At 37.1% G+C, this 15,153-nt stretch overlaps 1 protein-coding gene across 1 annotated transcript in view; it reads right to left on the minus strand.

The window, feature by feature from the left end:
* LOC109092718 (heparan-sulfate 6-O-sulfotransferase 1-A-like) overlaps positions 1-14,573 on the minus strand; it is a 118,595-nt gene extending 104,022 nt beyond the window's left edge. The window contains exon 1 of the mRNA XM_042777844.1: positions 13,743-14,573. Within this exon, the coding sequence (XP_042633778.1) occupies positions 13,743-14,263 (521 nt within the window). The 5' untranslated portion in view covers positions 14,264-14,573. The remainder of the gene's footprint in view (positions 1-13,742) is intronic.
* Positions 14,574-15,153: the final 580 nt, after the last annotated feature.

Consider the following 15,153-nt stretch of genomic DNA (forward strand, 5'->3'; position numbering starts at 1 on the left):
AATGTTGATTTTTATCCTGTTGGGATTTAACAGGAGCAAACTCTCTATTGTCTATCATTTTTCCAGCTAACTCTCTTCATTTAATCTGATCTTCATTGAATCCCGTAACTAATGCTGTCAGGTACATCTGCCTCATAGACAATTTTCTGGATAAAATGACAGCAGTGCTGGCATCCGATCCAACATTTAAAAAATAATAATAACTTAAAAATAAATAAATAAACAAAAATAAAGAGGTTCAGAATGGCTACTGTAGAAGCAATTCCTTCCCTTAATTATATACACAATATTGTAATTAAATAATTTATCCCATTTAACCTTGATGTGCTCTGGATGAGTGTCGCACATAAATCCAGACAATAAACGCTCACACCTTGGTAACATCTACAGAGATCCCAATGCCAACCGAATCAATTCATTTAAGACATAGTTCACCCAAAAATAAAAGTTTGTTGAAAACTGACTTTTAGGACATTCAGTATATAGATTGAGTCTGTTTTCAGCTGTTGGGAGTTCAAACAACTCATAAAAACATCCAAAAATAATACACACAACTCCAGTTCATCAATTAACATCGTGTAAAAGGAAGAGCTGCATGTTTGGACTCTCATTCTTACAGCACCAGTTCACTGCTGAGAATCCACTGGATAAAAGTCTGTTCTGATGGGGGGGCGGACTTCACTACATCTTGGATGGCAAATTTTCATTTTTTTGGGTGAACGATTCTTTTCAATTATAAACATTCAATCTTAATAATTGTAAACTCAAATATTGTTTAGAAAAGAAATTGTCTGAAAATCTGCTTTAGGGTCTTTTTGCACATTTAATTAACATTATATCATTGCATACTAACCAACTAAACCAATGCCACCACTGCACCTTCAAACTACATTCAACAACTCCTAGATGATGTTTAGCACGTTCACTGAATACTGATCCAATACAACTGCAAGGCGTATTAATTATAGATACACCCTTGCATTGACCTCTCATAAACATTATCAAAGAGCATCAGTAGGTTAGCATGAGATATCTTTAAAAATGGATCAATCAATTTTCCAAAGTTCACATGCACCTTGCATGCACAATATATTACCAAAAATTCTTGAGTTTCTAACATTTTTTAAAAGAATATAAGCTTCACTCATCATTTAACAGGCATCATTTGTTTCTAAGAATTAAGTAAAGTGAATCCTCATAAACTTCCTTTAACAAAAAAAAAAGAAAGAAAAAAAAAACTCTTATTAATGATGGATCTGGATCTCAAAAAGACTGAAGTGAGAAGCACAAAAACACTAAGATGCATAAAAGTTGCTAAAAGGGGCACAAGCATTTTTATAAAGTTTTAAAAACATATAAGGAGCTTGTTATGCAAATTGTGTGCTTATGCAAATGCTCATTAAAGGAGTGCTTGTTAAGTGGGAGGCACCTGTACTGAAAATCAGTAACCTGTGCTTTTATACAATAAAATAACATAGCCGCGAGACAAACTCGTGAGCATAAAAGCATTATTAAGAAACTTCTGTTGTTTTATACTTAGTCATTTAGCCACAGATCTAGTATTCTACATTTCAATAGTACAGTGAATAATTAACCTGTACCATACTTGTGTGTTCTAACAGTCGGTAAAGAGACTGGTGTTCTGCTTCGGCTCTGCTTTAAAAAGAATTACATTCATTATGTAAGAGATTATGTACACTCATTACATTTCTACTTATCAAATAAATATATAAATGGACATAAAATATAAATCTGTGTTTTTTTTTATTATTATTACACTTAAAGTGGCCGCAGAGAATACTGTATGTTATAGTTGTTATAGTCGGTTATACAGTGCTGCTGTGAAACATTTGCAGTAGTTGACCAGTCAGAATCAAGTATGAGAATTAAAATCTTTTATTATGGCCTAGTTCATGTAAACTCAGTTTTCGCTTGTAAAACTATCACCACTGAGGTTTCACGGACACTGTCTTGGCACACCATGGACCAGGAGGCAACCTGGGATTTTGCGAAGTTTTCACAAAGAGTTGAATGCTAAAAGAGTCTTCTAATATCAGATGGTCTGTAGAGAAAGAGAAGACACCTGCTTCAGCTTTGAGCTGGGGGAGGTTGAGATTCTTTATAATTCTGATGCAGAACTCGTGGATTTGCAAATTAAAGCTCGGCAGTGAGCCAACTCACACTGGGAGAGTGGAGGCCCTAATTATGAATTATAAAAAATGTTTGTTAATTAGTTGTTGCATGGCAATTTGTCCACAGCACACGGAAATCAATTTGGTGCCATCGCCGAGGGCTTTACCTGGCAGCGCGGTGCACAACAAGACTTTAAAGCCAACGTCCATCATAATGCCAGCAATGTTTCGGAAAGGGCCACATGGGCCAAAACTGTAAAGTAAAGAAAATCAGAACAAGATTCCAAATCACACGGGAGAAAAAAAATTAATGAGATCGAAAGGCAGAGATGAGCAGCAAGAATATTTTTTAAGCAAGAGTGTTTTGTAAACAAGGATGTAAGATAAAAAAGCGACAGCAGGAAACACAGAGAAAGAAAAAAGACCAGAGTAAGCATATGTTCACGCTCGCATTAGCAGCGGAGTTGTGTTCATATTCATGTATTCATTTATGCTAAACACAAAGGGCAGGCAGAAGGGTGGTCAAGTCTTTGTTTATTAAAAAGCCATTAGAGATAGAGGAGGCACTGAAGCACTCATTCATGCAGTGCTGCTGACATTAGGTCCAGCTCAAGGACACGTTTCTCTTCACGGGCCACAAGATCCATATTATCAGACAGCAGCCAGGCACTCGCAAGTAAGTTGAGAAACTGGCCTTGCTGTGAAGTAAAACAAAGGGGGTGGGGGGACATGATTTAGAAAAATAAAAAAGTGACCAATTGGAGAGGATTTTCTTTTTTCCTAAAATGCTAGTTAATCTTATTGTTGCACTACTACAACTCACTGACTTTGCTCATTAAGGATATAACAACCCCCCCCATGTTAATGTCATTTATTTTCCGACCTTGTTCACTTGTGATGTTCCAAAACTACTTATGAATTTCTCATTATTCTTAATTATTACCAAATATTGGATTTACTTTTTAATCAACTTGTTTTCTTTCAAAAAATTCAAATGTACCTCTTTTTAAACTGATTGATCATATGTGCTTCAGTGATCTGAGCTTATGCACAATTGAACATTGCCAAAATTATCCACAAATAAAGTTTTTTGTTTTTGTTTTTTTCACTCAGGTGCACTTTTAACTCTGTCACTGCCGCGCACACAGAGAGAGAGAGAGGTGTGATTCAGACACAGCGTGATTCCTCGACTTTCACATAAACACAAAGTTATGTTAAAATAACCCTTTCGGTGAGTATTCTAGTAAACAGTCGGTTATGTCTTAAGTGAAAGTAAACAGCTGAGAAAGAAACCGGATGTGTGTCAGTATTAGATCCGTGCATTTGGTCTTAAAGAGACAGCAGCCAATAAATACCTGCTTCCGTCCGCTAATCAAATAACACCACAGCTTTAACAAAGATTATCTGTATTTAACTTGTGCAGTGAGCACTACTGTTATTTTACACTTAATTATTACATTTCTGCACTTGAATACTACTGTTACTAACTTTATTTGTTACTGTGTTATGTTGTATTCATCTATGCTTGTAATTTGTGTAATTGTTCTTGTTTTATTACTAAAAACAAGAGTTAGTTTTATTGCTAACTCTACTATTAATAACTAACGTGTTACATGTAACACATGTAAGCTTACGTTCATAAAGTACACAAATATTTTGAGCTTCTCCAGGCAAGCACTTTGTTTGCTAGAGCTCAGCATCCTCGGCTAATTTAGCATGCCGATCCTAAAACACCGGCAGCCTGTCACGACCTTCCCTTGAACTGCCCTAGATCAGTTTATATGCACTAACTATCTCTGTTAGCACTTTGTCTTCACACAGTTGAGATGTCAGCTGACAAAAAAAAAACACACACACACTCTCTCTGAAATGTGAGTGATAGCACCTCTTAGCGCAAGACGTTCTTTGAAAAAAAGAAGAAAAAAAAACAGCTTATCTAACAGAAACACTATTGAATGCTGTCGAGCAATTACCAAACCTCCACAGACAACAAGCAGAAATGGGCCAAGATAATCAGCAAAGAAAGAGGTAAACAAGAAGCTTTTCAGCAGTCAGTGCCAGTGATATGAAAATAGCCTTTTCATCTTATAATAGAAATGAAGCAAAAAGGCATTCTTGGCTATGATGCCCTTACAAGGGATGTGCAAAGTTACATTTTTTCAGATGTTGGGTTGCCTGACTAGACAAATTGATCTTAAGGAATCCTAGTATAATTAGGCTGGTTTCAAGTTCACCGGCCACGAATTGGACATTTATTAATGGGTACTTACATGAGTCATACAAAAAAACTTGGATTATTTTTTGACATGGCATCTTAATAATAATAATAATAATAATAATAATTAAATAATAATAATTAATAATAATAATAATAAATATATATATATATATATATATATATATATATATATATATATATATATATATATATATATATATATATATATATATATAGGGGGCATAGATTAATTTTTTAAATCTAGATTAATCTCACTGTAATCTTGGAATTAATCTAGATTAATCTAGATTAAAATGGCTCATTTTTTTTTTTTTTTCATACTGGTTGTTTTTAAGATGTCTAAAAGTAATCCAAGTTTTTCGTACACTTGTTTTTGTTTGTTTTTTTGGTTTTTTGGTTTTTTAATTAGTGCCCTTAACATGGTATCATACAGACACGCCATTTTAATACTTTACAGTGTTTACACGTGAGATTAACCACAACTTGGATTATTTTTGAATTTGACATGGCATCTTAAAACTGCAACACATTATGGGAGGCTCACAGTATAAGTCCCAAAGACATCTAAATATGTATGGCTGTTATGACAGCACTTTCAAGTGGATATATTTAAAGACTCAACTTTTCTGAGAGGATTTTATGGCTGTTCTTAAACAGCATTTTTATTTAAGCTAAAAATATACAAAATTAAAAAAGAAATCTAATAGTCAACTTCACTAGTCATCCAGTCAGCTGTAGGACAATTAGTCAACCATTGTGTCCCAACCACTAGATTTAGGCCCCGTTTACACTAGTGCGTTTTCATTTTAAAACGCCATTTTATAATGAAAACGATCCTCGTCTACACTAGCGTTTCCGCTGCATTTCAAAAACGATCTCCACTTACACTACACAACCTAAAACGCATGTCACGTGACCATTCATGCAGGTACAGCCATAGATATGAATTGGTAGATTCCCTATTATTTAGATCGCGGGCGCGTCTACGTGCATGGAGCAATCGAATGGGGAATCTGCCTATACATCTATGGTGTGCATGATGTTATTGTTTACATGGTTGTCAAGGATACACAGAGAGCGAATGCGGGCAGCGACACCATCATTTTCAAAAAGTCTCCATTTTGGACCGTTTACACTAAAAGGCAACCCCAGAGTTTTCAAACTACAATGGGGTCAGCAGGGTTTTCAAAAGTCTCCATTTTCGAGTGTCGAAAATGCCGGAGTAGTGTAAAGTGAAAAAGTTATGCGTTTCAAAATGAAAACGCACTAGTGTAAACGAGGCCTTAGATTATCTAAATATGATTACAAGCTTGAAAATGAATCATTCATAATACAATGAAAGTAAAAATGCAGAAAGGATGCAAACATAGAAATCAAATGTTCTTAGAGCCATTCGTCCAAAAGCACTGGACTTTTGATTTTGCGGTGGGCGGGCACAGATCCCGCATTACCACATAACGGGCTTTGAGCAGGCTGTATTTAATACACACTGATCTGATGGGATTAACACATCGAGGTCAGGCTGCTGCTATCAGGCCTGCCTCCAAGCTCTTTTTCTTACCGGCCCGGGAGAAACAGGCCTGTCAGAACCTCCGCTTTCTGCTCCAAGCAGATCTGGAGCCCGCCAAGCCATCTGGCTCACGCTCCCAGAGCCAGAATCCGGGTTCACACAGAGAGCTGGAGGATTTTATAAGCTCTGGGCTACTGACCTCCAAACCACAAAGATCACACAACCGCTAACCACATCAGACTATAATTTGTGGACCAGCAAACCAACACGCACAATCTTAAGCAAAGGGCTAGACCTATAACAGTCACAGTGTGGCTCTTTAGTCCTCATCGCCAAATATGGAGAACAACATCTTCAAGAACTGACTGTTGTGAAGAACATCTTCATCCAATATCAAGCACTACTTGAGAGCTATTGCTAATTTTTAAGATCATCTACTGTGCCATATTAACCACCAGGACTTCCAAACTCTTGGAAGTACCTGGAATAAATATGGAGCTGACTGAACCTCACATGATTTACAAGCACTAATCTCGTCTCGCCTGAATCGGGAAAGAAATATGCAAAGATCAAGCACCATTTACAAGTGAAAACAGTCCAAAAAATGTGAAACAAAATTTTTTGGGTCTATTTTGATGTGAGTGACTTTTTCACTAGAGAAAGTATTATTATGCATTATGCACCCTTATTATGGATTACAGACAAGACATTAATTTATGGACTAGAGTCATGTAGATTATTTGTGGATTTTTGTGACGTCTGTATCAGCTGTTTGGACTCTCATTTTGACAGCACCCATTCACAGCACAGGATCCATTGGTGAGCAAGTGATGTAATGCTAATTTCTCCAAATATTTGGATAAAGAAACAAATGCATCTACATCTTGGATGACCTGAGGGCGAGTAAATTTTCAGCAACTTCTTTGGTGAGCTACTCCTTTCATTCAATTTGAAAAATATTTAGATTCAAGCATTTACGTGCTCAAGCTCTTCCTGTTGCTCAGATTATTTCATTTCTTCACCACCCTCTTTTCAATCTAATCAAAATTTTAGCCTGTGGCATTACAGTTCACTTGCACACCTACAATCTTCATTCTAAAGACAGTGAGCATGATGGTGACCCCGTCCACTTATTGTGACATCATGAGCAAAAATCTACAGTGATCCAGTCTGAAGGCATAAGGACCAATCAGAATAATTTGACAGAGAAGCAACTTTGAAGCAACTGGAGCTCTAAAATTTTTGGAATGCAATTGACCTGGCAAAGGTCTAAATAACACAGGATAAACAGAATTTCACTCTTCCACAACACCATGATGGGGGACTGTGGGGGTGTCCTGTACACCAAATATTGTTATTCATTATACAGAAGGCAGTTGTTAATTAGTAGGGCCTGCTATTTTAGAACTTACAGTAAATGTTTCATGAAAATACATTTCCTCTAATGTTCTAGTCACGCTTGGGCTATACTGTGTGGCCCATACCCATAAAGCCACAGCGTGGAAAATTATCTTGCCTGTTTGATTAGACACTGACACCGCTGAAGGAACAGGAAGAGATGGAGGGAGAGAGCAAAAGAAAGAGAGATAGAGGCTGAAGAAATGAGTGTGGAGATACATACGAAATTAAAAGAAAGACTGACAGCAGTACTGCAGGATTTTTCTGTGTCAGTTTATTGGACTGGGACTCAAAATCTGCTGCAATATCTTTAAATAGACAGGACATGTGGGAAAAAAGTGACAGTAGGTGCACACGGCCCAGAATCCTCCCTCATCACTCACACACACACACACACACACACACACACACACACACACACATGCACACAAACACACACAGGCACTTCCCAGGAGAATACATATTTATAGATACACATACAGTGAGGTCCAAAAGTCAGAGACCACCAATGAAAATGCCTCAATTTAGCATTTTTCTAATTTAATGCATTTTTTTTTTTCATTATTGCTAACATGACAGATTAAATGAAAAGCTGAACCGAAAAATTAGGGAAAAAATAAAATAAAAAATGTACACAAGTAGGGCTGGCCGATAAAACGATAATGATATTTTTCTCGATAAAACGATAACAAGAGTTCAATAAATGCTCTATATATTGTTTATGCGCTAAAGGCTGCACGAAACAACGCTACTAATTTAAACTGCACAACACGGACCATTTATCCGCTTCTCTCAATGTTCAAACGGCAGCGCAGTGTGAGCTTACTAGAGCATTTACTTGCTGATGAGTCTCGGTCATGCGAGCACTAAACAGCGCTGTGAGATCCAGTGTGAAGCACTTGAATTCAGTGAAGAACACAAATCACTCGCTGATTTAAACTATTTAAAAACCAGAAATAGTGCTGACAAACAGGAGAAACACTGAGAAACAGTACAGTCAGAAGGCTTTTCAATCTACAAATCACCATCATTTAGCATGGATTTACTGTAGTAACACTTACAGAACCATGAAATTGTGGCAGAAATTTGGGTTATTCATATTGAATTTTCTTGCATTATTGATGTAGAGATGCATTAAATGTACTAAAGGAGTAATGGAATATAATTACTGTAACTATTTTGTCTAAATAAAGATGTTTGTGTGATTTGTGTGATACTAAATGCATTTAAACTAAGAGAGCATTTCTAGACAAAAAGAATGTTATATATTTATATTGCAGCGTGCAAACTGTGCTGAATATATCTTTATTTTGTTAAGGAAAATGTCTGGAAAGGTGTAAAGAATTCAAAAGCGTGAAGTGTTTGTCATGTTCTGACCATTATGAGCAGTTTAAAACCACAATTAAGAGTCTGGTTTCTACAACTATCAAAAATCTTCCTTTAAACTTAAAAGAAATAAAGATTTGAAATTTATTGTGATTATTACCGATATCGACTGATATAAAAAATGTTATCATGATCATTTTTTTTGCCTGTATCACCCAGCGCTATACACAATAAAATAAATTATGACTTATTTATATAACTTTTTAATTATTATTATTATTAATTATTTCCATTTCATAACATCATAACATCTTAAATTTTTAAAAAACCCTAAAAAAAAAACTAAAAAAAACTAACTTTTTTCTAAATTACATTTTCAGTGTGGTCTAAGACATTTGGACCCCACTCCATACTAATTTTGCTTAATATCCATTAGTTTCTATCTATTTTGTCTGTTTCGATAATTACAAAGATGTCACATCTTTCTCTCTCCATGATCTCGAATGCAAGCTCATAGGGGCCTATTATGATAATTTGCAAATTACTCTTTGCAGCTAACAACTGCATGCCAATATAAAGTACAATTTCATTTTCCCCCAAAATAATCACAATAAATGTCTAGTATAACAGGAACATGGCAACGTGGTCTGGTACCCCATCGGCACCTTGTCATTTCAAGTTAATTGTGTCTGCTTGATCACTGCGTAAGGCCTCCTACCCAAGCTGCCCCCCAACTGGGATTCTATCTTCATCTATGATGGCTAAAATTGAGAAATCACTGCAAATACTTTACTTAAAGAGACAATTCAACCATAAATGAGAATTCTGCTATGAAAGCGACAGAATAGTTACATTTCAGTCACTTTCTTCACACAGAAATTGCATGGCTATATAAAAGCAGCATAAGAATCGCATGGAATACTTTTGTGATTCTTTTTGGAGTCTGACAGCCAGTGGTCACCTTCGTTGTTTAAAAAAAGGCAACCTGGATGTTTTGAAAGTCTCAAGAAGAAACTTGAAAAGTCCTTTTTCAAAAGAGTTGTTTTAAGCGAGACTGGACAGTATTTTGGCCAATTATTTAATTTAATTTAATATATTTATATAATTTTCTATTTGATCTAGTAATTTTATCATACTGTTAAATGTAATCTTAAGCAAATCTCAAAATGAATATCCATTTTTCATACTGTACATTATAATGTTGCCTAAATTCACTTGTCACATTTAAACTGATTTTAAGTGTTTTATTGTTGATTTATTTAAAAAATGTTTTATAGAATTTAAATATCAGTGATCAGTTACAACATAAAAATAATTAAAAGCTCATCATTATCTTTTGTGGGCGTCAAACAGACAGCAGCCCCCTTTCCACTGATTTTGCTGAGCATATCGGCCAAAGAGCAGACACAGACCCTTCATTAAACAGATTACATACTGTTTAGAGCAGTGGGGCCAAAGAAGGGTAATCCACCGTTGGGAGTGGGTTGGTGGATAAAACACAACCGCTGGTGGCTGATTGCACATGCACTCGCTGTGGGAAACATTCTCATACCTCACACCCACACAAGACGTCAATCTCCTCTGGTCACCATTCACTGGTCTATCAGAAACCCCTGTGCTTCATGCCTGAGAGCAACACACTACTCGCCAGATGGCTTCCTGTCTGAAACTGGTGCCTCAGTGAGAATGTGATGATATACATCTCGTTAAGCAATTAAAATGCCCCCATTGCGCTCACGTCCACCAGGTCCCTGGGGGAGCGGCATGTTGAGAATGTGATTTGGAAAATGTGACTCTAGAAAGCCCAACAATCCAAATAAGACCTACGTTTAATTAAAAGCTTGTCCTTCATCACGTTAATGGCCATGAAGAGGAGAGCAAGCAAGGCTTCCAAAGTCTAGGAGCTGAGAGAGATTTAAATGTAAACAAGCCCGTTACATATGTCTAACAAGCATTCAGATTGGCACAGCTGTCAGATGGCTTCCTGAGTGTTGGTGGGAATGGCGTTGGCCTCTGTGAACTGAAACTCACTGGACAGACAACAGGTGTTAAACCCTGTGCTGTGGCCGCCCAACATGCTCCTAATCTCATGCATAAGCAGTTAAGACTGAAGCCCTGTTTACACCAGTGCGTTTTCTTTTTAAATCAGCATTTTAAAATGAAAATGATCCTCGTCTACACTTGCATTTTCACTGCGTTTCAGAAATGTTCTCCATCCACACTACACAACCGAAAACACATGTCACATGACCATTCATGCAGGTACATCAGTGAGCATGATGTTATGTTTACACGGTCATCAAGGATGTGCAGAGCGAATGTGAGCAGTCATGCCATCATTTTCAAAAATTTCGTCATGCCATCATTTTCAAAAATATTGTACAATATATAGCAGTCCTGGCAATGTATCGGTCTACCACAAAAAAAAAAAAAAGCATTTCACTGCCATCCTAAATATGACAATTAAACTTTCAATTTAATTGTCAACATCATGACAACACCTATATTAATTAGGACTCCAGACTGCAAGTGAAATAAAAGCAGATGCTACCAATCAACAAAGTGTGATTCACAAACAAATAACCCTTATGAACTGTTCTTTTTTTAAAGAATTTCTCACAAAAATGTAAATTAAGAAGTTCCAAATACTTGCTGATCTTCTAACGATAACAAAGCGCAAAATTGCCATTAAAATGAATGCACATCCCTGTGAAATCTTCAATTACCTTCAGTTACTGGAACAGAACTGTTATTATAAACAAACATCTACAATGGGCAATTGAAAAAAATATATATTTTTTTTTTTTGGATTGAAGGCCACTCATGTGAGAATAATACATGATAGTTCCCATTAATATTTTGGTTTAAAAACACAAATCTAAAAACACAACCATATCAAGACAAACAGCCCAGCAGTCCTCGGCAGTTTAAAATCTCCACATTTCACTGGTGGTAAACAACACCGCTTTTCTCAGTCTCGTGACCACCATCACGACTCAATTGCCATTGATTACATAAAAATTTAATTTTTATTCAGCCTTTTAATTTTCCTAAAGCACCCAAATTCAAGTTCTGAGCATTTTTACAGATTACTTCTACAGCTTCAAGAAATAGCAATGAACAAAGTTTCAATTCACCCTACACTGGCCCTTTGAAATCACTGTAGCTAATGTAAAAAGAGCGCTTAGATCTGTGCAACAAAGCACCATATCAAATCCGAATTATCTATGCACAGTATTTTCCATCTAATTATCAGAATTATGCAGATATTAAAAACGCAAGATGACAAAACTCCTCTCTCCTCTTTTACCGCTGACCCTGTGCTAATTTCACAGACAAAACGAACATCTACACATGCGTGATGAATTAGGGGAGAACAGCACTGGTGTGGTATGTCTGCCTTTATCACAGGAGAGATTAATCAAGGAGAAGAATGTGCATCCATATCAGTGCTGAATTCCTAAGGTCGCCAAAAGCAACACGAGTAAAATGGCATCGCTGTGATATGAGGGATGTTGTACACTCGAGGGGATGTTGGATCTAGACTGTGTTCTTTCAGGAAGAGGAGTCGACTGGTGATTATTCGCTAAATCCGATCTGATGTATTTGACTTTGCAGAGCTTAAATAATTTAATCTACAAAATCCTATTAAAAACTAAAACAGTCTACGTACATAGCTCTCAGATGGATTACACACCATTGCAAAACTAAGCATAATGCAAACAGTAACATACTCCAGTGCCAACTTGGGTCTAAATGCTTTTGTGAGACCATCACATGTGATTGGTGAAAGATAATTAAGTCAAATTTACAATTCTTACCCAGAATACAACAAGATGACACTAACTACCAGTGGCTGGTTATTCCTGACATGACTGCTATGGAGCGTCCTGATGTGGTAAGTCCTGTAACCACTATCCTAGCAGCCAGTGCTCACTATAGTGTTTACAAGGGGCTGTTTTACAACACAGTAATTTTCCACCTCCATCACTGGAGAAAACACAAACATGCAGAAATCGAAAATGGCACAAACATCTAACACAGAAAGTTCTGTTTCCACATGAAATAGTAGGACAGGCACCATGAGAGCTTTACCTTTCAAAACTTTAACACAGTAAACACAGTTTTGTCCAAAATGAGTTGCATTGTAACTAGGTAACTAGAGCCAAGATAGAACTAAAAACGAAATCACAGAGAGATTTTGTAATGCTTCATACATTGTTTGAATTAAGTTAGCTACAGTAACAGTTTCTTTTCAGAATTTTTACATTAAGTAAAATACTAGGATATAACTACTATGGTTTCCATGTTCATTTCTGAAAGGTTGCCACCCAGTCTCATATAACGACGGAAATCCAACTGACCTCAACATTATTAGGTTTTTAACCCTGTGTCACTGTTAACCCCAGGTAAACTTAATCTTGGGTTATCTTGTTTCATCTTTCACATTACTTTACCCTACTGAGTGGTCAAGGTTCCGATAGCTCACACTGTACAAACTTTGGTTTAACGCTCTTATTTGCATTTGTATGATGTCAATAATATGTTTCAAGGGGGAAAATAGCACGCGACATGTTTCAAAAACAGCTTGTCCACCTTTCAAATGTCACCACTGAGCTTGTAAAGTCTGCTGAAACACAATACTTTCTCAATAACCCCGCCAGTTAACGCGTTTACATCACTCTTTGGCATTTTAATCCTTTTACTTAAAAAACACTAGGACATTTTATGATTGGCTGTCTGTTGCCGAACACTCGCTGCTTACGGTGTGCCATTGCAGTTCAGGGTTAACCTAGCTAGGGCTAAAAGCAGCGCTAACAAGTGAAACGTTGCTTAACCCAGGGTTAAAACTGGCCTTTACCTGGGGTTTAGAGAGAGGTTAACCCAAGTGTAGTATTAAAAGTCAATATAAAGAGTAATGTTATATAGTCTTGTATTTCGCAGATGAGGGAGGGCAAGTGGTATTCTTTACTCGCTAAAGTTCTTCTACACACCGGCTGTGTCCCAAACCCCTAGTATATAGAGATAGTATTTTGTGGCTGCACACGCCTATGATGCCCCAAACATTTTGGTAAAGCTCACCGGGTTTCGAGCCACAACCAACACTTCAGATAAAACAATTCTGTACAAGCATCACCTTTGGTTTTTCATCCTGTTCTCCTTTCTGTTCAAAACCCCCGGAACGCAGTTGGTCAGTTCGGTCCAGTCCGCGTGTAAGCCACAACTCCAACCGGTGGAGAACCGAGAGAAGAGCCACGTTTCTTTCCTGTTGGGTCGGTAACAGGTACACTTCTTCTGTCCCGGTCTACAGTCGCACGGAACCTCCAGCCTGACATTCTGGACCAGGTGCCTCCCGAACGTGGTGCCGCCGGTCTTCTGGATGTGCAGGAACACGATCACATCATCCCCTTTGATTTCAAAATCCACAGTCCGCTCCAGATCCCTGATGGGGAAATAGTATTTCTTCACGTAATGTGGATCAGGAGTCGGGAAGAGATCCGCATCGTCTTCCAGCATGTACCCGTGCGGAGAGCCGAAGTTCATCATCCCCGGAGCCACGTACTGATACAAAATCAGCATGAACAGAACCGAGCCAACAACGATGAACAGAAATTTGCTGCTCCTCTCAACCATGTTCCTTCCAGTGAGGAGGTTCATGTGTTACCATTTCCCGGTTGACTGTTTTTTAGGGTGTCTGTCTCCATATAAACACACGGCAGTCAGAGCATCACGCGCGGAAACTGAATCAGACACATTGGATCAGAATGAAAACGGTCGGACTCATGGCATAAGAAGTGTTGCGGTATACGATCCAACACGGCGCGATCTCCCTGCTTCCACCACTGTGTGTCACAGTGTGTTTAAAGTCCGCGACACATCGCTGGGAAGCTCCTCCAGCAGCGTGCACAGCGACACCCACTTTCCCAACACGCGCGCGCTCCACGCTCTCAAAAACAAACAGCACAATATTTAGTGTCTAGTGAACGCCCGCGACTCCTATTACATTACGATATTTCTCTAAGAGGCGTGTTTTCTCAGGAAGCAAAGCAGGGAGTTTCCTTCTTTTAAAAAAAATATAATAATTGATCAATAAAATAAAATAAAATAAAATAGTAGCAGGTGCATGTATCTGCCTGAACGCCTTAACTAGTTAAAAAGTTAAAAAGTAAACTTCCATACTCACTATTCCCAAATGTCTTGAATCATGTAATGATTTATGCGTTTGTTTTTGGTAACTAATTAACTACAAAAAAAAAAAAAAAAATAGACAAAATCATTTATTATTTTATAGCAATGTAAAAATGTTTAACAATGCATTAATTTGATAAGACTTTTATTTAATAAACAGCATGTTAGTATGAGCACAAATATTAAATAAAAAACAACAAACTATTTAAAATTGCATAATTTATTTATAGTCAATGGTAAGTAAATAAGCAAGATAAAAAATAAACAGTCTATGTCTACTTATGACATAGCCTACTGTATAAAACAGTACAACAATGGTAAAAATGGTAAAAAGACATGAGGATTCAGTGTCAAAAAGA

Source organism: Cyprinus carpio, chromosome A2 (assembly GCF_018340385.1).
Source record: "Cyprinus carpio isolate SPL01 chromosome A2, ASM1834038v1, whole genome shotgun sequence".
NCBI classification, from domain to species: domain Eukaryota; kingdom Metazoa; phylum Chordata; class Actinopteri; order Cypriniformes; family Cyprinidae; genus Cyprinus; species Cyprinus carpio.